The 24,773-nt window shown below is 44.3% G+C and overlaps 1 protein-coding gene across 3 annotated transcripts in view; it reads right to left on the bottom strand.

The window, feature by feature from the left end:
• Positions 1–24,773, bottom strand: part of RAPH1 (Ras association (RalGDS/AF-6) and pleckstrin homology domains 1) — a 177,060-nt gene that overhangs the window by 133,323 nt on the left and 18,964 nt on the right. Inside the window, exon 1 of one of the 3 annotated variants that reach the window (XM_073646405.1) lies at positions 22,489–22,780. The exons of 1 other annotated variant lie outside the window; for it this stretch is intronic. In XM_073646405.1, the coding sequence (XP_073502506.1) occupies positions 22,489–22,491 (3 nt within the window). In that variant the 5' untranslated portion in view covers positions 22,492–22,780. Of the gene's footprint in view, positions 1–22,488; positions 22,781–24,773 lie in introns of those variants that run through there. One more of the 3 variants, XM_073646407.1, reaches the window with a different exon arrangement.

The following is a 24,773-nucleotide window of genomic DNA, read 5'->3' as shown; positions in this document are numbered from 1 at the left end:
AACACTTCTTCCCAGATCCTTCAAAACCATAGCACAGGACCATCCCCAAGGATACATTACATGTTTCCTATATATGGGATATACACTGCTCAAAAAAATAAGGAGAACACTAAAACAAAATATAACTCCAAGTAAATCAAACTTCTGTGAAATCAAACTGTCCACTTAGGAAGCAACACTGATTGACAATCAATTTCACATGCTGTTGTGCAAATGGAATAGACAATAGATGGAAATTATAGGCAATTATCAAGACACCCTCAATAAAGGAGTGGTTCTGCAGGTGGGGACCACAGACCACATCTCAGTACCAATGCTTTCTGGCTGATGTTTTGGTCACTTTTGAATGTTGGTTGTGCTTTCACACTCGTGGTAGCATGAGACGGACTCTACAACCCACAGAAGTTGCTCAGGTAGTGCAGCTCATCCAGGATGGCACATCAATGCGAGCTGTGGCAAGAAGGTTTGCTGTGTCTGTCAACGTAGTGTCCAGAGGCTGGAGGCACTACCAGGAGACAGGCCAGTACACCAGGAGATGTGGAGGGGGCCGTAGGAGGGCAACAATCCAGCAGCAGGACCGCTACCTCCGCCTTTGTGCAAGGAGGAACAGGAGGAGCACTTCCGGAGCCCTGCAAAATGACCTCCAGCAGGCCACAAATGTGCATGTGTCTGCACAAACGGTCAGAAACCGACTCCATGAGGGTGACATGAGGGCCCGACATCCACAGATGGGGGTTGTGCTCACAGCCCAACACCATGCAGGACGCTTGGCATTTGCCACAGAACACCAGGATTGGCAAAGTCGCCACTGGCGCCCTGTGCTCTTCACAGATGAAAGCAGGTCCACACTGAGCACATGTGACAGACATGACAGAGTCTGGAGACGCCATGGAGAGCGATCTGCTACCTGTAACGTCTTTCAGCATGACCGGTTTGGCAGTGGGTCAGTAATGGTGTGGGGTGGCATTTCTTTGGAGGGCCACACAGCCCTCCATGTGCTCGCCAGAGGTAGCCTGACTGCCATTAGGTACAGAGATGAGATCCTCAGACCCCTTGTGAGACCATATGCTGGTGCGGTTGGCCCTGGGTTCCTCCTAATGCAGGAAAATGTCAGACCTCATGTTGATGGAATGTGTCAGCAGTTCCTGCAAGATGAAGGCATTGAAGCTATGGATTGGCCCGCCTGTTCCCCAGACCTGAATCCGATTGAGCACATCTGGGACATCATGTCTCGCTCCATCCACCAACGTCACGTTGCACCACAGACTGTCCAGGAGTTGGCGGATGCTTTAGTCCAGGTCTGGGAGGAGATCCCACAGGAGACCATCCGCAACCTCATCAGGAGCATGCCCAGGCGTTGTAGGGTGGTCATACAGGCACGTGGAGGCCACACACAATACTGAGCCTCATTTTGACTTGTTTTAAGAACATTACATCAAAGTTGGATCAGCCTGTAGTGTGTTTTTCCACTTTAATTTTGTGGGTGACTCCAGGCCTCCATTAGTTAATAAATTTGATTTCCATTGATGATTTTTGTGTGATTTTGTTGTCACCACATTCAACTTTGTACAGAACAAAGTATTCAATAAGAATATTTCATTCATTCAGATCTAGGATGTGTTATTTGAGTGTTCCCTTTATTTTTTTGAGCAGTGTATATGATCATTTCACATTCACATACATGGAGTAGAAGCAAGTCTGAGGCTGATCGGTACGTCGCTGGCACAATTTGCCTTCATTATTATGACTGGCCCAACATCCAACGCAACCTGGCCCTATGGCCAAAGCAATAGGGCCCAACATCCAATGTAAACGGCCAACGTCCAGCTGTCTTTTAATTTTAATGATAATACCAAGGACACTTAAAACACATATCGCAAGCAAGACTTGCATGTCAAAAGCACCAAAACCTCATTCACTTTCCCCTATTGTCCATTGCAACCTACATTTCTGTACTGTGGCTGGTAGCATTGCTCTCATTCAGTTGTGATAAATGAGTGCACACCGCAGTCAAGCATCAGGCATTCAGTGTGGTTATGTCAGGACTACAGGCGACAGCTGTTCTGTGCCGCTCCTGGCGCGATCATAGGGCAGGTGGACTGGCGGCAGCCACTATTTATTACTATACTATTAAGGAATATCCTCTGCAGTTCAGTTTATTTTGTACACACAAGACCTGAATAAAAGTACCGTACATTGAAAGGTTCCCAGTGAGAACGTGCAGCCACATGACATTAGGAATTAGAAAATATAATTTGCTTTTATTACATTTAAAGGAACGCTATTTTTAACAAGTCATTAAAGGGAACCTGTTACCCCCTGGCACTTATCAGACCTCTAATATGGGCATACAGGTAAATTGCACAGGCACGGGATCTGGCTACGGGAATTGTACGTCATAGGGCACTGTGACGAGCAGACAAGGGGGTGGGGGGATTATAATTACCACAGGAGGCGGGGATTTTTTCCCGTCCCCTGGTCCGCAAGCATCAGAAACTTTAAAGAATAAAAAGCCAAATCACTGCAACAAGACCTCTAATATGAGGCATACAGGTATGTATAGATTTACATTTCTATCACCTGTATGCCCATATTAGAGGTCTGATAAGTCCCAGGGGGTGACAGATTCTCTTTAAAAAAAGGATTAAACAGACAATACACTTGCGCACATATTTTGCCAATTTTCTGCAGGCTATGCATAATTCTTGCAGAACACACAGGGGTTAAATTACTGGTAATACTATTTACTTGCAGGTTACACCTAGTTCTGCAGGTAAATAGCATTTTCCATGGTGAAAAGTTACCCTTAAAGGTCCATTTACATTGCACGATTATCGTGAATAAGTGTTTCTAGAAACACTCGTTTCATGATCATCTTGCAATCTAAAATATGCTAAAAATGCTGCTTCATCAGGTAAATCGATGTTTGGATTAATTAACACAATAGATCATCGCTCTCGACAGCACATTGTCCTTTGTAAACAGGACTTGTGCTGCAGAGATCAATGGCAGTCTACGTGCATTGAATAGTCTATTACAGATCGTGCACATCTGAGGAGCAGTTTACACCGGCTATTAAAAGACCACCGCCGGCAAGGTATGTTAGCGTATGACGCAGAGTAGGTGGACCCTTACAACCATACACAGGACAGTGAGGAGGCGGAGGGGGGGACATGGCTACGCCCCCGATACATCGCATATATACATTTCACTGATACAGCCTATAGTATATTACATCTTAATTGCAGCATGAGACAAATTAGGATCGAGAGAGAATGAAGGGAGGAATTGCTGAGATGTTTTTGTCGGAGCATTGTAGGTTTAGTTTTCCTTTAATGTAACAATAGACTCAATCAATTATAATCCTTCAAGTGTTTTTCAAACAGCAAGTAAAGTAAATAAATAAAGCGGAAAAATTAATTTCAAGTCAACACAAAATGTATATACATATATACCTTCCCCTCCCCCCATTAATTAGCATCAATAAGCTGTGAGAGAAGAAACAATGCTTTGTAAGTGTTGATCATCACTTATCAAAGGCTGGAAGATGATCCTCTCTTGACAACACAATATAGAAGCACTAATGAGAAGTGTACTTCCCATCATAAAGTGCAGAATATGAAAATTAACAAACAGATGCACATAGAAGAAACAATAAGAAAGATGCAAAGCATTCGAGGTATTATCCCATGCAGTGCAGTCATTTACAGTAACCAGAATGATGCCAATCAATGTGTTTGTATATATTCCTGCATCTCACCTCTGTGCTGTTTAGATTGGATGATGGTCAGCAGAGTCATGTCATTTTCATTCAGAAGCAAGATCATACAAATCTGTTGCAAACCCGCATTTCCACAGCAAAACGTGCATGTTTTACATTTCTAAGCCTGAACAAATCCACAATGTGTATATTTAACCTTGGGGTATATTCACATGTGGCAGATGTGGTGCAGAAATTTCTGTTAATGAAAACTAGTTCTGTTCATCTGACATATCTACAGTAGGCAGGAGAGGACACAGACAGAAGAACAATATATGGGCCCTTTGCAGTCATCAGAACATACAATTCCTCCTGCTTTGGTGGTAGAAGTGGCCCTCTTACCCCTTGAGCCTAAGCGGTTGCACAGGCTGCCACCAATGGTATGCCTGCCCCTGATACTAGGCAATTACCGTTGTCATGTGTTAGTTTCCCCACTATGGTAATAACTGCTCAGTGTATACGCAGAAAAAAAGCAAGAAGCGGTCTTTAGGGTCCGTGCCCACGATGCGTTTTTCAAGCGTTTATGCTGTGGAATTTTTGCAGCGTAAACACTTGGGAAACGCTTGGTAATCCGTCCCCCACGGTCCCCAATGAAATTCCACACTTTCAATGATGCACTCAAAAATACGCAGCACGTCCATTATTTGTGCGTTTACGCATGTGGAATTCCCATCTACAATGCATTAGAAAAGGCACGGCAATTCCGCATGTGCAAAACGCTTGAAAAACGCGTGTCAAATTCCGCACGCGTTTTTCCGGGCAAGGAGATGCAGAAATGAAGCGGAAATTTTCTGCTTCATTTCTGCAGTGTGGGCACATAGCCTTACAGTTACACAATTCCAATCAACATGTGCAATGCATACGCCGCATGAGGACAGTCACCAGACTAGATGTCAATTGCTGGCAGGACATCTGCTTCACCCGGGTGCTCAAAGTTCCAACAGACAATTATGAAAACATTTTCAAACCACCGATTCTTATCCAATGGTTTGAGTAGTTGTTTTCAGTAAACCGGCCTTAGGGTGCAGTCATACAGCAGTATTATCCACGCAAGGATCAATTGCAATCCTTGGACTGGCCATCGGCTCTCCTGACCTGAGCGTGACAGCTGCATAGAAATACATGGTGTCATACTCAGGCCAGAAGAGCTGACGGCCAGTCCGTGGATTGCAAGGCAATCCTCATGCAAGGAATACAGCAGTCTGCCTGCACCCTAAAAGGGAGTGTCTCATCCTGACAAGCCATACTTAGATTGAAAGGGCCATAAATCTAGCCTCAGAAATTACAAAGATTGATCAGCTCAGATCGTCACATGTCCATTTCTAATGTAGTGTAATATATTAAATTCAGGCCAGTCTAATGTGTATGGAGGCCTCGGACAGATGATCATCAGAAGAGTTAAGGATCCAGCATGTCTGATTTCGGATTGGCAATCCTTTTAGTCTCCCTGAGATAAGTCTCCACCATATGTCTACCAGTGGGTCTCTCAGAGAATACGGGAGCGCTCAGCAGAAGAAGCACCTTAGTGTATGAGAGAGGTGACCGACAGCCATCTAAAGGCCCTCATACACATAAGCCTAATGTCGGAGATATCAGCAGGTTCAGCCAACAGTCTAAAGTGTATGGGGGCACCGGACAAATAATTGTCTGGGGAGAGGTTGGTTAAACCCGTCCAATTTCTGACTGCCGATCGCCTTAGTCTCTTGATGATATGTCACCAAACAATCCCCTGTGTGTGAGAACTGGCAGAGATGGCTGTTGGCCAAACAATTGGCTGAAGCATCGTTTTATCGACAGCAATTTAATCCATATAGCCGGCATTTAGTGTATGGGGGGGGAGGGCTTAAAATTTCCCGGAGACTTTAATCATTTTCTAATTATATTCTGCCATTCATTGCAGCTGTCATAAGACAAAACACAACCTCATATGTCAGAAAATCCCCGTGTAAGCAAACTACATAAAACCTTGAAGTCCCTTTTAAGTTGCATTGAAAAGACTTTAATGGACAATATAGTATTTAGCAGTCACCACCAGATCGTGTGATGTAAAAAAAGGAGGTATTCAAAACATTCAACATAAGGAATATTAATATTATTAATGTTCTCATTGAATCTGCAATATGACAAAAAAAAATAACTGTGTGATAGAACAGCAAATTAGCCAAGACATGTATAAAAGGAAGATAGCCAGCCAAAAAGCTAATTGTCCATATGTCACATGTAGAGAGCAAATGTATTACAGGAACGGCTCCAATATTCAATGCAATGGCCCATCTACTATAAAGCAAAACGCAAACAGCCACTTGAGTCTAACAAAAAATCCAAATAATCATGTCAGAATTGGCAAGAGATCAATTAGCTCATTAAGCTCCTAGCAATGGACAGGGCATGTAAATTATTGCCATTTCACCTAGCTGTCCCCTAAAAGGCCCAATCACTAGTCAATCTGTGATGATCTCTTTCTGGCTCTGGGCTGTTATGTTTGGGACCAGATTTGTCATGAATGACTTTCCAGGTCTTACCAAGAAATGCACCCATCAACAAGCGGGAAAAATCCAATACGAAAGATCAGCTTTTCCAAAGTGATCTACTTTCAGTCCACATTTGTAATTCCATGTCAGGAAAAAAAAAATGTTGAATGAAAACTATATACAAGTAGATCAGTGCTCAATTATGGCCCCGCTCACATGGGCATGCTCTGTAAACCGCACACCTGAAGCCATACGATACCTGTCGGGTGTCTAATCGGTCTGTATAAACAATTGGTGTTGGGTGTGTTATAGAAAAGCTTGACGGTGACAATATCTGGCCTAGTAGTGGAAACAGCCGCGGCCTTGTCCATCAATCGTCAGCCAATTGCATAATTGTCTTGACGATTGAAGGCGGTGGAGTGCTGGTTCGTGAACAGCAGCCAACAGTGGGTAGATATTCGCATGATCTCCCGGCTGTTCCTTGACAGCTAGCATAAAAAAAATCTGATCATCACAGCAGTTTGCTTGTTCGTTGGACTATTGTTGGTTTGTTCACACTGGCAGATAATATTGAATGTGCATTCTTCTCAATGCCTCTTATCAGCCGTCTAAATGGCCCCATAGTCAACTTTAGAAAGTCCACACAGTTATGTCCCATCGTGATAACAAATACCATGCTGAAAAACGCATCCAATGAGGGAGTAATCAGCCCCTGTCCACACTGGGGCCTAAAATGTAATTTCCATTCTGATCACATAGGCATAGTTTAGGTTATGTTCACATGCCCGGTAATCAGCCATTAGAATAGATCCAGCAGCAATCCATTGACAAGAAAAGTTGTGCAGAAACAACTTTTTTTCCCCGGCTAAACGTCTATGGAAAACGGATCCGTTACAGACATTTGTTTTCTTCCATTAGAAACTGATCCAATAAACAAAAAACGGATCCATTTCAAATAAAAGAACAAACAACAGACGGCTAATTTACAGATCCGTTGTTTTCCATAGATGTCAATGTTAAAATAACTGATCCAGTTTTTTTTTTTTTGTTTTTTTTAAAGCCGGGCAAAAAAAAAAAGCTTTCCCTGCACAACTTTTTCTGTCAATGGATTGCAGCTGGATCCGTTCTACGGGTTGATTACTGGACATGTGAACATAGCCTTACTTTCTATGCCCAAGAGAGACTTCCACAAATATCAAAGCTGGATGCAGTTTACAAATATAGAAAGTAGGTTGCGAGAAGTGACAAGATGAATAGAAGGGAAAACCCACTTTTTACACACCATGCTGTAACTTCTCACACTACAGAGTAAATGGCCTGACACCCCCGGCGCCTGCATCGCCTCCCGCCATACACAGCATATCTGGCCAGCCCTTCATAGGCACAAACAGCCAAGATAAAAGGGAAGTATGATCTCTTGAGTAGAGATCTCACAGACTTGGCGGCCTCCCATCTCCTGCTGGCAGGGCTGACTTTTTATTAGCATAGTTTTATCTGACAGCATGCTCCTTCATGTCTTAATTAACTCTATATGAACCGTCTGCAACATAGGCCGCTTTCCTTAGTCCCAAGCCACAAATGTCACTTGATGGCTCTGTGCTGGTCATACCATTCAGGAATAGATTGATATACAGGGTATCTGCCAGTACTACGCACATCGCTGTCAGTCTCTGTAGTATATGGCTCTGATCAAAAGAACATTCGTGTAGACGCCAACCATCACCTAATAAAACCTCACGCTAGCTGTCAAGACCAAGTGTCGGAAAAAGCAGGCTCTTCTGAAGTAATATATATTACGGAAGGCAGACGGGTGACAGCATCGACAGTGAGCGTAATAGTCTAGAAAGACAGACGTGACCTAGAGAGGAACATAGATGGAAAGATTAGAGATAAACCAGAATGAATGGGTCTATGGATCTCATCCATTGGTGACACGTCATTGGTGCTAAACATTATAAACTGCCGGCAATTATCAGCCAAAAAGGTAAATGTGGGGCAACGCACAGGGTTTACAACACTAGCTTGTTTCACCTGCAAATACAGCATGCACATATAGCTTAAAGGGGTATTCTCAAGTTTGCAAGTTATCCCCGATTGCTGGGTGTCCACCTACTGGGACCCTCACCAATTCAGAATAATGGAAGAATGGGACTGGCAGACATGGCCAAGCGCAGCACTCGGTTGGTCTTCGGAGCTCCCAAAACAATGAATGGTGCCGCAGTGCACATGATGGACGACCACGCCAGTCACAAAGGCCTCTTTAGAGCCCAGGTTCTTGGGATTGGTGGGGGTCCTAGCGATTAGGGAGTTATCCACTATCTAGTGCATGGGAATAACTCCCAAAATGCAGACTAGCCCTTCAATATGCTTTGCGATGTGTAGGATGACATCCATCTGACCATTGTGGTCATGTCCATTAAGCAGAGACATCAGATGTCACATAGGTGGCAACATGTCGCCATATACAGTTCAGAAACAAGAAATATGGGAATATTGGAGAATTGTAGCCTACAAGTAGGTATATTACTTTTTTTGTATTTTTAGACGTTATGCATTTAGTAATCATCATGAAAAACCCTTTTTGGGAATTCTGATGGGAGCTTGCAGAGAACTGTCATTTTGAAAAACTTGACGTGTCATAGTGACATGTGGATCGGGGTCCAGGTGCTAAGACCCCAACCATTCTATACAATATCCCTGTAGACTGAACATAGACTCAGAAGATTTTCAGCTAGTCTTTGGTCTCCTTGGAGAACAGATATTGACTAAGTGCTGATGCCCCTTCGTTGTAGCGATGGCTGGAGGTTTCATATCGAGACTCCTGCAGATCATAACTTCATACAGGTCAAAAGTTACTTGGCGGGACAATTATTCTTTAAAATAAAAACCTCAAGTGTCTCGTGAACAAATAAACAAGACATTTGCCAAGCAGAAAAGACGCATACTTGTAATTGAAGACTGCTTCATTGTAAGTAGTTCCTAGGTTATAATAATATTCCAGACGCTCATTATTACTGGCTCAGAAACAGGAATGTTGGCAAGAACTTGTAAAATATTTTCAGCTGTTATTTCGAGCCTACTTGGACAAAAGTGCTACACTATAGACAGAGAAAATTAATAACAAGTCATATCCCAGTTCTGACAGATGTTACGAACTTGGATGGAAGCCATCATTATAGTGCCACAAATGTCAGAATAACGGTTGTCATCACAGGTGGATTGTTATCTTCAGGCCCACAGCCAGCTTATTGGGGGTCTTCTCTTCTACACCATGCCATTCATGAGCCATCACCAGGATAGGGTGTGCTGCAAGGCACCGGCTCACTTTGGATTAGAGGGTTTCCAGCAGTCCAAACAACACTAATCACAGAATGATGACTTGTAGTGATATCACTGCCTGGTATAAAAAAGGGATCTCCGCAGATAGAGAGCAATTCAAGTAAGGCTCTGCTTATATCTGTGTAGGAGCCTCCATATTTGAAGGGAAATCTAGTGCTATAAGCACTAGCACGCAACGAACGCAATAAATAAATGCAATCTGTTGGGACACCTGTATTTGCCATCAAACATGTGATCAGAGAGAGCTGTGGCCAACCTGGGTGTCAGCTTATGCCGGGCACACGCTAGATGGCTGTGGGCTGAACAATGCTTCTACTAATCATTCGGCCATAAGCCATCTCATTCATCTCTCCCACATACAGGAGTGTTCGTCCGCCAAGCGCTCGTTTTCTCTAGGAGATAGCCACCAACAGCCATCTCTGCCGGCAGCTTATCTCCGGGAGAACAAATCGATCGGCAGTCCAAAAATCGGACATGCCCGATCAACATCTCCCTAGACAATCGGATGGCCATTACTCCCATACACATTAAAGTGTAGGCTGAACCCATCAACAGCGACAGGTGCTGCCGACATTAGTGTAATGTGTATGGGGGAGGGGGAATTTACACTAACATAGACATCAAATTTCTTCTCATCTATTATGCTCACTTATATAGCCCCATCATATTCCACAGCGCTTTACAGACTTTATCATCACTGTCCCCATTGTGGCTCACAATCTCGATTCCCTATCAGTATGCCTTTGAAATGTGGCAGAGTAGCTTGAGGAAACCCCCAGAAACACAGGGAGAACATACAAAACTCCTAACCACTGAGCCACCACACTGCCCATATCATAAATAGTCCTATCCGACAGCGGCATATAGTGTAGGAGAAACACGAATCCTTTTTAAAAACCTAATTTAAAAATTGCATAAAAATAGTTTACTTACTGCAGAGTCAGCTGGTGATTGACAGCCCCCCATGTATGACCGTGCATGGTAGGCTGCACACTCATCTTTCCATTAAAATCAGCACCGTGACTAATCCCTTAGGAGTCTCAGGAGCCACAATGGGACACCTCTGTGGGACCCATCAGACAGGTGACATCTTGCCATAATGAGAGCCGATAATATAAGGGTCCTCTCCGCACACTTTGGGCTTGTTATTGTGCAGACCTCCAAGAGCAGCAATTGGTTTGCTCATCATAAATGCAGGCATCTGCTGAGCAGTGACAGGATACAGGTGCCGGGTCTGGGGTACACGGCTACCACTATCGGCTTCAAGACAGCAGCTGCCCCTGAAATAGGAGGCACACCCTCCTGCTGGTCCGCCGCATATCTCTGCTTCAATTCCCACAGGGAGTTTATGACGCTGCGTATTTTCACTGCGCAAACAATGCAACATCTTATAGTTACAGCAGAAGTGGATTAGATTCATAGAAACGGACATGCGGTGAGTGTTTGACATCCACAACGTCACTTTCTCTTCCAGGAACGCTTCGTTTTAGATGTAGAAAATCACGCTCTTTTTTGCGTTTCCACAGCAGAAACACAATAAAAATACATATGGATTATACATGACTATCAATATAGTTTTGTTAAAGCCAAATACCAGGAAGTATCAAAAACAAAGCAGCTTTATTTAAAAATGACATAAAAAAAACATAGCGCCAAAAACGTGTAAAAAATGCGCTCAAAAACGCAATGAAAAACCTCAAGTAACCCAGTATAACTAACAGGCGCAGAAAATCTGCATCATCAAAACTCACAGCCTAAAGATGTGCTGGGGGATTTACCCAACCCCTCACCGAGTCTTTATGGCAACTCACGTAACACTACAAGACAAAGGTTGTCAGTACACTGCCAATGTCCACATGGAGACAACACCCCAAGGTGATCATTACGTACTGAGTGTCATCCTGATTGCCTTACCTACAGTCATGGCCAAAAGTATTGAGAATGAGACAAATAGTAATTTTTCCAAAGTTTACTGCTTCAATTTTAGTAATGGCAATTTGCATATACTCCTGAATGTCAAAGAGTGATCAGCTTAACAGCAATTACTGTACTTGCAAAGTCAATATTTGCCCAGAAAATGAACTTTAACCCCCAAAACACATTTCAACATCATTGCAGTCCTGCCTTAAAAGGAGCAGCTAACATCGTTTTAGTGATTGATCCATTAACACAGGTGTGGGTGTTGATGAGGACAGGGCTGGCGATCAATCAGTTTTGATTAAGTAAGAATGACATCACTGGACACTTTAAAAGGAGGCTGGTTCTTGGTATCATTGTTTCTCTTCAGTTAACCATGGTTATCTCTAAAGAAACACGTGCAGCCATCATTGCACTGCACAAAAATGGCCTAACAGGGAAGAGTATCACAGCTACAAAGATTGCACCTCAGTCAACAATCTATCGCATCATCAAGAACTTCAAGGAGAGAGCTTCCGTTGTTGTCAAAAAGGCTCCAGGGCGCCCAAGAAAGACCAACAAGCGCCAGGAGAGTATCTTAAAACTGTTTCAGCTGCGGGATCGGACTACCAGCAGTGCCGAGCTTGCTCAGGAATGGCAGCAGGCTGGTGTGAGTGCTTCTGCACGCACTGTGAGGCGGAGACTCTTTGAGCAAGGGCTGGTTTCAAGGAGGGCAGCAAAGAAGCCACTTCTCTCCAGAAAAAACATCAGGGACCGACTGATATTCTGCAAAAGGTACAGGGAGTGGACAGCTGAGGACTGGGGCAAAGTCATTTTCTCTGATGAATCCCCTTTTCGATTGTTTGGGACATCTGGAAAACAGCTTATTCGGAGAAGAAGAGGTGAGCGCTACCACCAGTCTTGTCTCATGCCAACTGTAAAGCATCCTGAAACCATTCATGTGTGGGGTTGCTTCTCAGCCAAGGGAATCGGCTCACTCACAGTCTTGCCTAAAAACACAGCCATGAATAAAGAATGGTACCAGAATGTCCTCAAAGAGCAACTTCTCCCAACCGTCCAAGAGCAGTTTGGCGCCCAACAATGCCTTTTCCAGCATGATGGAGCACCTTGCCATAAAGCAAAGGTGATAACTAAATGGCTCATGGAACAAAACAGAGATTTTGGGTCCATGGCCTGGAAACTCCCCAGATCTTAATCCCATTGAGAACTTGTGGTCAATCATCAAGAGACGGGTGGACAAACAAAAACCAACAAATTCTGGCAAAATGCAAGCATTGATTATGCAAGAATGGACTGCTATCAGTCAGGATTTGGTCCAAAAGTTGATTGAGAGCATGCCAGGGAGAATTACAGAGGTCTTGAAGAAGAAGGGGCAACACTGCAAATATTTACTTGCTGCATTAACTCATTCTAACTGTCAATATAACCTATTGGTACTCATAATATGATTGCAATTATATTTCTGTATGTGATATAAACATCAGACAAACACTAACAAAAACCAGAGGCCAGCAGATCATGTGAAAATATAATTTTGGTGTCATTCTCAAAATTTTTGGCCATGACTGTACATAAGGTGGGATCTGCTGAGGAGGTTAGCCCATTTCATGGACCCCCATAGTGAGATACATGTGTGTGTAATAAATGTGAGTGTGCGCACTATACTTAACACCTGAGAATTGTATTTTTCTTTTTAATACCACCCCCTCTAATACTTTCAAGTCACTGCTTCTAATGCTTAACTAGAGCAAAATATTAAAAACGGCACCTTAACCCATCAACTAGGACATCCAGTCTGACCTGCATGCAATATAACATGAGGAGATAAGCAGATTAATTATGGGAAATATTCAGAATAACTATTTTGGTATCTGATTTATCTTAGGAGTCCAGAGGGCGGTCTTACTCGGTGTTCAGTTAGCTGTCAATCACCATCATAAAAGGTAAGGGAAGTCATTCACTTAAAAGGGTTATCCAGGACTAAATTATTATTTTTTTTACTATGAGCCAATAAACAGGCAGGTAGCTGGTAACTAGTTAGCGCTGGCTCAAAGCGCTGACCGCTCCTGCCAGAGATTCATCTGCTCCATGTCAACAGAGCAGCTCTACTTCTGGGCTGCTCTGTCAACGGAACGTGACTGCTGATGTCATGCAGATTGACAGCTGGCTTCCCGCTGCTGGGTTGCAAGGAGCCTGCTGTCAATCAGCATGACATTGACAGTCACGCCCAGTCTACAGAGCGGCAGAGAAGTGGAAGCCATAGAACTGCTGATTGGTCACAGACTGCTCCTTTCTGTGCTGGCAGGGATCTACTCTGGGCAGAACAGGCAGGCAGCTAGAAACGACCAGCCTGTTCGCTTAGCCCCACAGTAAAAACATAATATAGTACTGGATCACCCCTTTAAGTAAACCACTTACTTGAATGGTAAGCCAGAATAAGCAGGGATTTAAATTAATAAAGTACAAAGTTGTACTGAATATTTTCCCTCCGATCTGCTCAGCTTCTCCAGCTCCATAATGCTGAGAATGCAGACTGAACTGTATGTTCACCATGACAGGTTGCCTTAAAAAATAATACAAAACATACAGTAATGACAGAAGGGACAGAACTTGGTGAAGAAGGATGTACATTCTGAGGGTGAACTACTGACTATCAGGTTCTGAATATTTGTGTAGTTCAGTCACAGCCACATATTACAGCAGACCTAAAGATTGATCTGTGGAATCAGTGTCCCTGGCCTCACATAGTAGTGTATCTATGTACAGACAGTGCTGGAGGCAATGAGAACATGTCTGGGCTGAGCCAACAAACACATTTCTACATCAATGAACCATCCCTCCAAGAGGTGACGAGGAAATTACAAATCACTTAGTCATAAAACACTGCCAGCCGATAGCCTCCAATGCTTTCACTAAGGACATGATCTCACATTCTGCATTGCATTCCTCATCTGGCATGTGCGCAGATGACCTCACATTCCGCATGTGCGCAGATGACCTCACATTCCGCATGTGCGCAGATGACCTCACATTCCGCATGTGCGCAGATGACCTCACATTATTATTATAGCGCCATTTATTCCATGGCACTTTACATGTGAAAAGGGGGTATACATACAAGAACAATTACAATAATGTTGAACACAATGTGACGGCGACTGGTACAGGAGGAGCGAGGACCCTGCCCGTGAGGGCTCACAGTCTAGAAGGGATGGGTGAGGATACAGTAGGTGAAAGTAGAGCTGGTCGTGGAGCAGTGGTTACTGCAGGTTGTAGGCTTGTCGGAAGAGGTGGGTCTTCAGGCTCTTTTTGAAGGTTTCCACGGTCGACGAGAGTCTGAAGTGTTGGGGTAGAGAGTTCCAGAGTAGGGGGGAAGCACGGGAGAAATCTTGTATGCGATTGTGGGAGGAGGAGATTAGAGGGGAGTAGAGAAGGAGATCTTGTGAGGATCGAAGGTTGCGTGCGAGTATGTAGCGGGAGACTAGGTCTGAGATATATGGAGGAGACAGGTTGTGAATGGCTTTGTATGTCATGGTTAGGGTTTTGAACTGGAGTCTCTGGGCAATGGGGAGCCAGTGAAGAGATTAACAGAAAGGAGAGGCCGGGGAATAGCGGGGGGACAGGTGGATTAGTCGGGCAGCAGAGTTTAGGATGGATTGGAGGGGTGCGAGAGTGTTGGAAGGGAGGCCACAGAGCAGGAGGTTGCAGTAGTCAAGGCGGGAGATTATGAGGGCGTGCACTAGTGTTTTTGCAGATTCATGGTTGAGGAATGTGCAGATCCGGAAGATATTTTTGAGTTGGAGTCGGCAGGAAGTGGAAAGGGCTTGGATATGTGGTTTGAAGGAGAGATCAGAGTCCATGGTTACCTCAAGTTAGCGAGCCTGAGGGACTGGGGAGAGTGGGCAGCCATTGACATTGATAGATAGGTCAGTTGGGGGGGGGGTTGAATGAGAAGGTGGAAAGACGATGAATTCTGTTTTGTCCATGTTAAGTTTTAGAAATCTAGCAGAGAAGAAGGATGAAATAGCAGACAGACATTGTGGGATTTTGGTTAGTAAGGAGGTGATATCGGGTCCAGAGAGGTAGATCTGCGTGTCATCAGCATAGAGGCGATACTGAAAGCCATGAGACTCTATGAGCAGTCCCAGGCAGAAGGTGTAGATGGAGAAGAGCAGGGGTCCTAGAACTGAACCTTGGGGGACACCGACAGATAGGGGGCGAGATGAGGAGGTGGTCTGTGAGTGGGAGACACTGAATGTCCTGTCTGTTAGGTATGAGGAGATCCAGGATAGGGCCAAGTCTGTGATGCCGAGAGATGAGAGAGTTTTAAGTAACAGGGAATGGTCCACTTTGTCGAAGGCAGATGACAAGTCTAGGATGAGTAGGACAGAGTAGTGTCGCTTAGATTTGGCGGTTAGTAGGTCGTTGGTGACTTTAGTCAGTGCAGTTTCAGTAGAATGGTGTGGTCAGAAACCAGATTGTAGGCGGTCGAAGAGGGAGCAGGAGGAGAGGTAGGAGGACAGCTCAGAAAGGACGTGTTGTTCCAGTAGTTTTGAGGCATAGGGGAGAAGTGATATGGGGCGATAGCTAGACAGAGAGGATGGGTCAAGGGATGGCTTTTTGAGGATGGCTGTGATTGAGGCATGTTTGAAGCATGAGGGGAAGACACCAGCTGTTAGTGACAGGTTGAAGAGGTGGGCTAGGACTGGGATGAAGATAGTGGTAAGGTTTGGGATGAGATGGGACGGGATTAGGTCAAGTTTACAGGTGGTGAGGTGTGATTTGGAGACTAAAGAGGAAAGTTGATCTTCCGCATTTATGCAGATGATCTCACATTCCGCATGTGTGCAGATGATCTCACATTCTGCATGGCATTCCTCAGCCTGTATGTGGGCAGATTATCTCATACATAAATCTTCTCCCGTGACCACTTTCTGACCGCAATACTGTAGTCTGGTCTGTAGTTATTATAAGCCAAAATCAGAAATGGGAACTACAGAGCAAAAAATTACCCTGGAAGGCGTTCACTTATTTTGGTTCTGGCTCACAGTGTTGGACTGGGATGCCAAGGGCCACCAGTAACCAACTCCAGGGCCCCACTTTTCAGCTACATGCAAATGTGACATTATCCTCAATCACAGATTTATATAACAATGAACTGGGTAGATTGTTACATGAATAAGATGCCACCTTTGTCTGCACATAGCGATTCAAGTATATTATGCCAAGTACTGCTCGTATACGGGGGTGATGGCCCACCGGAGGATTCTCCCATTCTCCTGTGAGCCAGTCCAAGCCTGCTCACAAATACTAATGTAAAATAGTGACCAAAACACTGCCATGTGAACATTGCCAACAAGCAGCAGATACTCTGGACTGTTGCAGACTTGGGGCCCATTTAGATAAATGATCAGGGAACCATTATTGTACACAATTTCCAAGCTGACAGGTTCCCTTTAAGGCTTGCACTACACAGTAACTATTGACACACATTTGCCAATCGCACCAAGGTCACATATGTGACTGGCGTTAGTTGGCCATTACTGTAGAAAAAATTCCTGCAATGGTTGCACATGTAGAGTGTATAAAGTGTGGACATCTGGGTACAGCTTCCAAAGTCAGAATTAGCTTACCCCAATTGGCAATTGTCACAAAACTGCTGCCATAGTGTCAGGAGCGGCACATCACATGAAAGACAATGGCATTCCTGTGTTCCCACATTAGCCATGCAAGAATCAGATCGCAGCAATGTACTACACAGGTGGACAAACACAAAGCCCCCAGCCCACCACCCCTCACACCTTGAAAATAAACAGACCAGGATTTGTCTACTAAACAGTGACAAATAATCCAGAAAATGTGTCCTACCAGGCTCCCAGCTTCATATTCCTATCTGTCAAGTTCATTATTGCAAATTGGCATCATCACAGGGAGGAGTCCTTTATTTCGGACTCCCCTTTTATAAACGAGAGCAGCCAGAAGTGGCTCTTAGACGTTGGACACGTCCATGAGCGGCACATTTTTTCCCCTCGGACAGCACACTGCCCCATAGAGTTTCAGCGATCCATACACACATCAGTTATAAAAAGGGGTCCGTGTCCCCGATCCGTGAGACTCTGAGCATGTCCCCTTCTCATGTGTTTCTCGGATCAGACTGCCATTAGAGTCTATGGGGATCCTTCATTAAATGGATGAAACACAGAAGACAGACTTTGTATTTGTGAGCTGCATCCATTGTTAATTGATCCGTTGTGAAGTCAATGAATAAATAAAGATTTTGCAGGCTAACTGCTGCAGGTTTCAAGAACGGATGAGGAATAAACAGATGGCAAAACTGATGCCACGCGGATGAAAAGCTGTCCTTTCTTATAGATGTAAGACTATTCATGGCTGTGTGAATGCAGCCTATGGACTCAGTCATCTGTTATTTTTCTCATATGTCAAAGGCGATCACTTTCATCAGTGTTTAGGATCAGATTTTCATCCGTGTTTAGGATCAGATGATATTCATCAGTTTGGTCAGTTTTACCGTCAGGTTTTTTAAGGCTTCTATCAGTCAGTGAGAAATGGACTCCGCACTCGTAGAGCTTCCGGGTGCTGTCTGATTTCTTTCACAGACCCATAGACGTGCATTAGTCTTGTGTTTTGGTGCAGACCACTTGTTCTGCAATAATACATGAACATAAGAACCTTACAAAACTCATCTACCTTCCAAGGTTTTACAGTGGGTAATTCATCGGTTAAGTTATTAGCCTTCGCAGATGACATAAAGCTATTCATTTCAAACCCGACTCAAGCCATCCCAGCCATAATGAAGATGATAGACCTGTTTCGGAATGATACTGGTTTCAAAGTAAATTATAATAAATCAGAGGCTTTGGCACTATTTTGTTGGGGTAGAATATCAGACGAATCTTTCCCTTAACAGTGGAGTGTGGAATCCATTAAATATTTACGTATACGTCTTCCAGCAGTTTCTGCCAAATTATATTCTATTAAGGCTATGTGCCCACGATGCAGAAATGCTCCGGATTTTTTCCCTGGCAGAAATAAACGCATGTGGATTGTACATGCGGATTGTACATGCGTTTTTCCTGCCAGGGACAAGCGGATGTGAAGCGTTCTTCACATGCATTTCCACATGCGGGTTGTTAAGCGCTTTCCAAGCAATTTTAGCATCACTTGGAAAGTGCTTGTCAACTTGGTCACACTATATACACTGCTCAAAAAAATAAAGGGAACACTTAAACAACAGAATATAACTCCAAGTAAATCAAACTTCTGTGAAATCAAACTGTCCACTTAGGAAGCAACACTGATTGACAATCAATTTCACATGCTGTTGTGCAAATGGAATAGACAATAGATGGAAATTATTGGCAATTATCAAGACACCCTCAATAAAGGAGTGGTTCTGCAGGTGGGGACCACAGACCACATCTCAGTACCAATGCTTTCTGGCTGATGTTTTGGTCACTTTTGAATGCTGGTTGTGCTTTCACACTCGTGGTAGCATGAGACGGACTCTACAACCCACAGAAGTTGCTCAGGTAGTGCAGCTCATCCAGGATGGCACATCAATGCGAGCTGTGGCAAGAAGGTTTGCGGTGTCTGTCAGCGTAGTGTCCAGAGGCTGGAGGTGCTACCAGGAGACAGGCCAGTACACCAGGAGACGTGGAGGGGGCCGTAGAAGGGCAACAACCCAGCAGCAGGACCACTACCTCTGCCTTTGAGCAAGGAGGAACAGGAGGAGCACTGCCAGAGCCCTGCAAAATGACCTCCAGCAGGCCACAAATGTGCATGTGTCTGCACAAACAGTTAGAAACCGACTCCATGAGGGTGGTATGAGGGCCCGACATCCACAGATGGGGGTTGTGCTCACAGCCCAACACCGTGCAGGACGCTTGGCATTTGCCACAGAACACCAGGATTGGCAAAATCACCACTGGCACCCTGTGCTTTTCACAGATGAAAGCAGGTTCACACTGAGCACATGTGACAGACGTGACAGAGTCTGGAGACACCGTGGAGAGCGATCTGCTGCCTGCAACATACTTCAGGATGACCGGTTTGGAATTGGGTCAGTAATGGTGTGGGGTGGCATTTCTTTGGAGGGCCGCACAGCCCTCCATATACTCGCCAGAGGTAGCCTGACTGCCATTAGGTACCGAGATGAGATCCTCAGACCCCTTGTGAGACCATATGCAGGTGCGGTTGGCCCTGGGTTCCTCCTAATGCAGGACAATGCCAGACCTCATGTGGCTGGAGTGTGTCAGCAGTTCCTGCAAGACGAAGGCATTGAAGCTATGGACTGGCCCGCCCATTCCCCAGACCTGAATCCGATTGAGCACATCTGGGACATCATATCTTGCTCCATCCACCAACGTCACGTTGCACCAGACTGTCCAGGAGTTGTTGGATGCTTTAGTCCAGGTCTGGGAGGAGATCCCACAGGAGACCATCCGCAACCTCATCAGGACCATGCCCAGGCATTGTAGGGAGGTCATACAGGCACGTGGAGGCCACACACAATACTGAGCCTCATTTTGACTTGTTTTAAGGACATTACATCAAAGTTGGATCAGCCTGTAGTGTGTTTTTCCACTTTAATTTTGGGGGTGACTCCAAATCAGGCCTCCATTGGTTAATAAATTTGATTTCATTGATGATTTTTGTGTGATTTTGTTGTCAGCACCGTCAACTTTGTACAGAACAAAGTATTCAATGAGAATATTTCATTCATTCATTCGGATCTAGGCTGTGGTATTTGAGTGTTTATTTTTTTGAGCAATGTAAATCCATGCAACCGGCATGGATTTATATAGTGTGACCGAAAGAATGGTAAAAAATAAATATTATACTTACCTTCTGATGGCCCCTGGTGTCCTTGTCTTGGCTTGCCGGCAGCTCACGGTAGACTAAAGGACCTGCCGACTCAGCGGTCGCGTGACTCGTCACATGACTAAATGACGTCACCGCAAGTATAATATTTATTTTATTCTTTTTTTTACAGGTACTATGGTACCCAGGTCCGTAGGAGAGTCTCCTCTTCACCAAACCCGGGTACCATCCGCACATTGAAAAGCATGGAATCAGCATGTACAGGTGCAGTGATGCGGATTCCATGCGTTCCAATGCAAGTCAATGGCGGCGAAAACGCCGAGCTTCCGCAAAATAATTGATAGTGCTGCGTTTTTTTCCGCAATGATAATCCGCAGCGGAAATTTCCGCAGCATGTGCAGAGCACATGCGGATTATCATTGGGGAACATGGCAGACCTTCTACCAAGCGTTTTTTAAGCGTTTCTGCAGCGGAATTGCCGCTGCGGAAACGCTTAAAAAACGCATAGTGGGCACACAGCCTAACATTAAACCACATATTGCATCATTGGCCAGCACTCTAAATTCTTGGAAACACTTCTCACTGTCCTATACAGGCAGTTGCTACCTAATTAAAATGATTATATTCCCAAAGTTATTATACCTATTTCAAACCCTTCCATTGCTATTGACACAATCAGACCAAAAAATTTTAAATGCAACATTTAGGAAATTCATATGGGGTGAAAAAGGTAGAACACGTATAGGCTTACTTAAGCTGCAATTACCTAGGAGAGAGGGAGGAATTAATTTTCCAGATATTGGGAGATACAATCTAGCTGCAAATTTCAGAAATATAGTAGACTGGATTGGCGGGACCTCCCACTTTGCTAATGTGAAATTAGAACAGCAGCTGAGACCCCGGGTTTCGCTAACCGCCCTGATTCACTTGAGAAATGATGAAATCCCTGATGATATCATAGAACACCCAGTCCTGTGGCAAACTATTTTGACAGGGAGGAAGGGGAGAAAAATTTGTGTAGGATCGGGGATTACTTCTCCCTTCCAGCCATTCCTAGGTAATCCGAATTTTATGAATAATTACACATTATGCATCTTTGGCAGAACAGGGATGCACCATGGCGGCCGATATGCTAGATCAAAATTTCTCTCAAATATCATTCACAACAGCAGCACAACGTTTCCCTTCTTACAGACAGAGACCCTTCCTCTTCCTCCAGGCACGTAGCTTAGCCCAAAAATACATTAGTGGTAGAAAAAAAACTGCTCAGATGAATAACATGGAGATTTCTCTTAAAGCTTCGAGACTACAAATTGCCTCAACAAGCAACATTTACTCTATACTACGCCAACGTTGGTCCTGGGAGGGGAAGAACACTGGGCCCTCCAAATGGGAAAGGGATATCCCAGGGTTTGAAATTAGAGATTTTTTGGATGCCACATTGTCACAAAAAAAATTCATCCCTTACAATAGTTATACAGACATGGCTCTATTGATCCTCCATAGGGCTTACATTACTCCAGCAAAACAGGCTAAAATGACACCTACACCACCATATACATGCTCAAAATGTGGACTACCCAACACGGACATGCTTCATCACCTTTGGAGCTGCTCAAGGATACAGGATTTGTGGCATGAAACCCACATAAAAATACAAAATACTCTTCATATTACTTTTCCACTTACACCACCGTGGGCAATCTTCAATTTACTAGAAGAGGGCCAGAAAGCTTTACCACAAACATATAAAAGCAGTTTTGGTATTACGGGCATCAGCGGTCAGGAAAAGCATACTACATAACTGGTTGAACCTGAACATACCATCCCAATCGCTGATACAGACTAAAATAATGTTCTTATTCAAAATGGAGTGGCTGGAAACATTAACTGATGAAGAAAGATTAACAGGAAGATTTCTCACGACTTGGTCGTCCCTTATTCCCACTCCGTCTCCAACCGTTAGGGACAGTTTGAGAACCCAATTAAAAGACACCAAATGGTATCCGCTTAAATGTACTGAAGGTCGTGTCCCTATTCCGTAACCTCTAGTTCTTCTGTTATTGTTTTCTTCATTTTTGTTGTTTTCCTTCGGGGGGGGGGGGGGAGAGTTAATAAAATAATCAAAGCTTGAATTTAAGATATAAATTCTTGATGTACCATGTCATTATTATTTGTGTTGATATTTTAGTCTTTGAGAATAATCAACAAGCGCTCTAGAAAATGGTTGAAGTTCCCTGCGTCCACCTCAGCGCTGTGGTGACGTCCAGCAGTGCTCATTGCAGCCCAGCATCACAGCTCACTCTCAGCCTTCCATCCACAGAGCAGGCGGCGGGGGCTTCTCTCCGCTCCAGACGGAGCCCATGCCAGCGGCACAGAGGGCACTCTGCACTCACATATGCCAGTAGATATATGCACATATGTTCCTAGGAGTAGATTGCAATCCTCACTTATCAGACACCTTAGCATCAACAAGCCGACCACTGCCAAAAATGCCTGCGCTGGTTTACACCTAGGAAAGAAAACACAAAGTCTAGGAAGTAATAAAGGGCAACAATGTCACACAAATGGTAGAGAAATAATTCTACAGAAAGAGAGGACTATAACAATGTGCTAGAAATGAATAGAGAAGGAAATAAAACATGCCCACTGTCCGTACAGGGAGGGAAATATAAATAATGTCTTCGATTAGTAAGTCTGCCCCCAACAGCAGCACAGAAGGCCGAGGTGTAGTGCACCACAACAACCAGAGGTGTCCTATACGGGGAGGGCCACACGGGCGCAGTAAAATAAAAAAACCGACACTTTCATCCAGGAGAGTGGGACAATTTATCTATGTGCAGTCCACATACAATCCGTATTTTACTCAGCAGCTAGTAATCATTTATCGATTCCTATGTTACAGAATTGCAATGTAACTGGAAAAGTGGATGTTATACTGTGTCTGCATATGGCATCCATTTTACAGAAGAAACCAGGGCATGCTCTGATTTTTTTCACACACAAATTTGATCGATGAAAACAAAAAAATCAGTCATCTGCACTGCCCCACCGAATAACATCGGTCCGAGGGCTGTCCGGATGTGTGAACGAGCCCCAAGAGGCACAGGGGGCTCCTGCTACAGACATTTGACTTACAGCTTGGGAGAGGATTGTGAAAGAAGAGGAATAGCGATTCTCTAGGACTCACAAAAGGAGAAATGAATAATTAGCACATACATGCACACATATACTTAATGTGTTGTGAACAGGGTGGCCGACCGGCCAGAAATTCCAGGACGGTCCGTAAAAATTAGTCACTTTTTAACCCTGTCCATAACATTTTTTTAAGATATCCGTGATTTTTTTTTTTGAAGCTGAAGAAGCCTATCCAAATTATTTTGACTGAAAGGCTGTGTGCCCACGGTGCGTTTTTTAAGTGTTTCCGTAGCGGAAAAAACGCTGCAGAAACACTTAAGAAACGCTTGGTAGAAGGCCTGCCATGTCCTCAAATTATAATCCTCATGTGCTGTGCACATGCTGCGGAAATTTCCGCTGCGGATTATCATTGCGGAAAAAACGCAGCACTACCAATTATTTTGCGGAAGTGCTGCGTTTTCGCCGCCACTGACTTGCATTGGAACGCATGGATTACGCATCACTGCATCTGTACATGCAGAATCCATGCGTTTCAATGTGCGGATGGTACCCGGGTGTGGAGGACAGGAGACTCTCCTCCGGACCCAGGTACCATAAAAACTGTGAAAAAAAGAATAAAATAAAAAATAAATATCATATTTACCTTCTGACGGCCCCCACTGCGCTTGTCCTCCCTTGCCGGCAGATCGCGGTGGACTGAAGGACCTGCACGGACGTCATTTAGTCATGTGACGGCAGGTCCTTCAGTGCACCACGAGCTTCCGGCAAGCCAGGACGGAGCGAAGCAAGACTCCGGGGGCCATCAGAAGGTACCGTAAGTATAGATTTATTTTTTTATTTTTAAACATTCTTTAGGCCACACTATATAAATCCATGCCATTTGCAGGGATTTATATAGTGTGACCAAGTTGGAAAGCGCTTGTCAACCCGCATGCGGAAATGCAAGTGAAGAACGCTTCACATCCGCTTGTCCCTGGCAGGAAAAACGCATGTACAACCCGCATGTACAATCCGTATGCGTTTTTTTTCTGCCAGGGAGATGCAGAAACGCTCAGGAAAAATCCGGAGCATTTCTGCATCGTGGGCACATAGCTTAATTATCATCAGTTTACAGTAAATGCAGTTGATGTCTTCATACCACAATTATGGGCTGGAGACACACATCACTGATAATCATAATGATTTATTATGGTTTTCCAATGTGTTCATAAAAGATATTGGCTGTCCGCGATTTTTTGAAACGCTGTCTGGAAAAAATAAAAAGTCAAGTTGGCAACCCTAGCTGTGAACAGAGTCTTAGGGCACAT

This window comes from Phyllobates terribilis, unplaced genomic scaffold, assembly GCF_046119375.1.
Source record: "Phyllobates terribilis strain yellow unplaced genomic scaffold, ASM4611937v1 Scaffold_9__5_contigs__length_417890890, whole genome shotgun sequence".
Taxonomy (NCBI): Eukaryota; Metazoa; Chordata; class Amphibia; order Anura; family Dendrobatidae; genus Phyllobates; species Phyllobates terribilis.
Note: the sequence above shows the minus strand (reverse complement) of the source record. Positions and strands in the feature narration are given on the sequence as shown.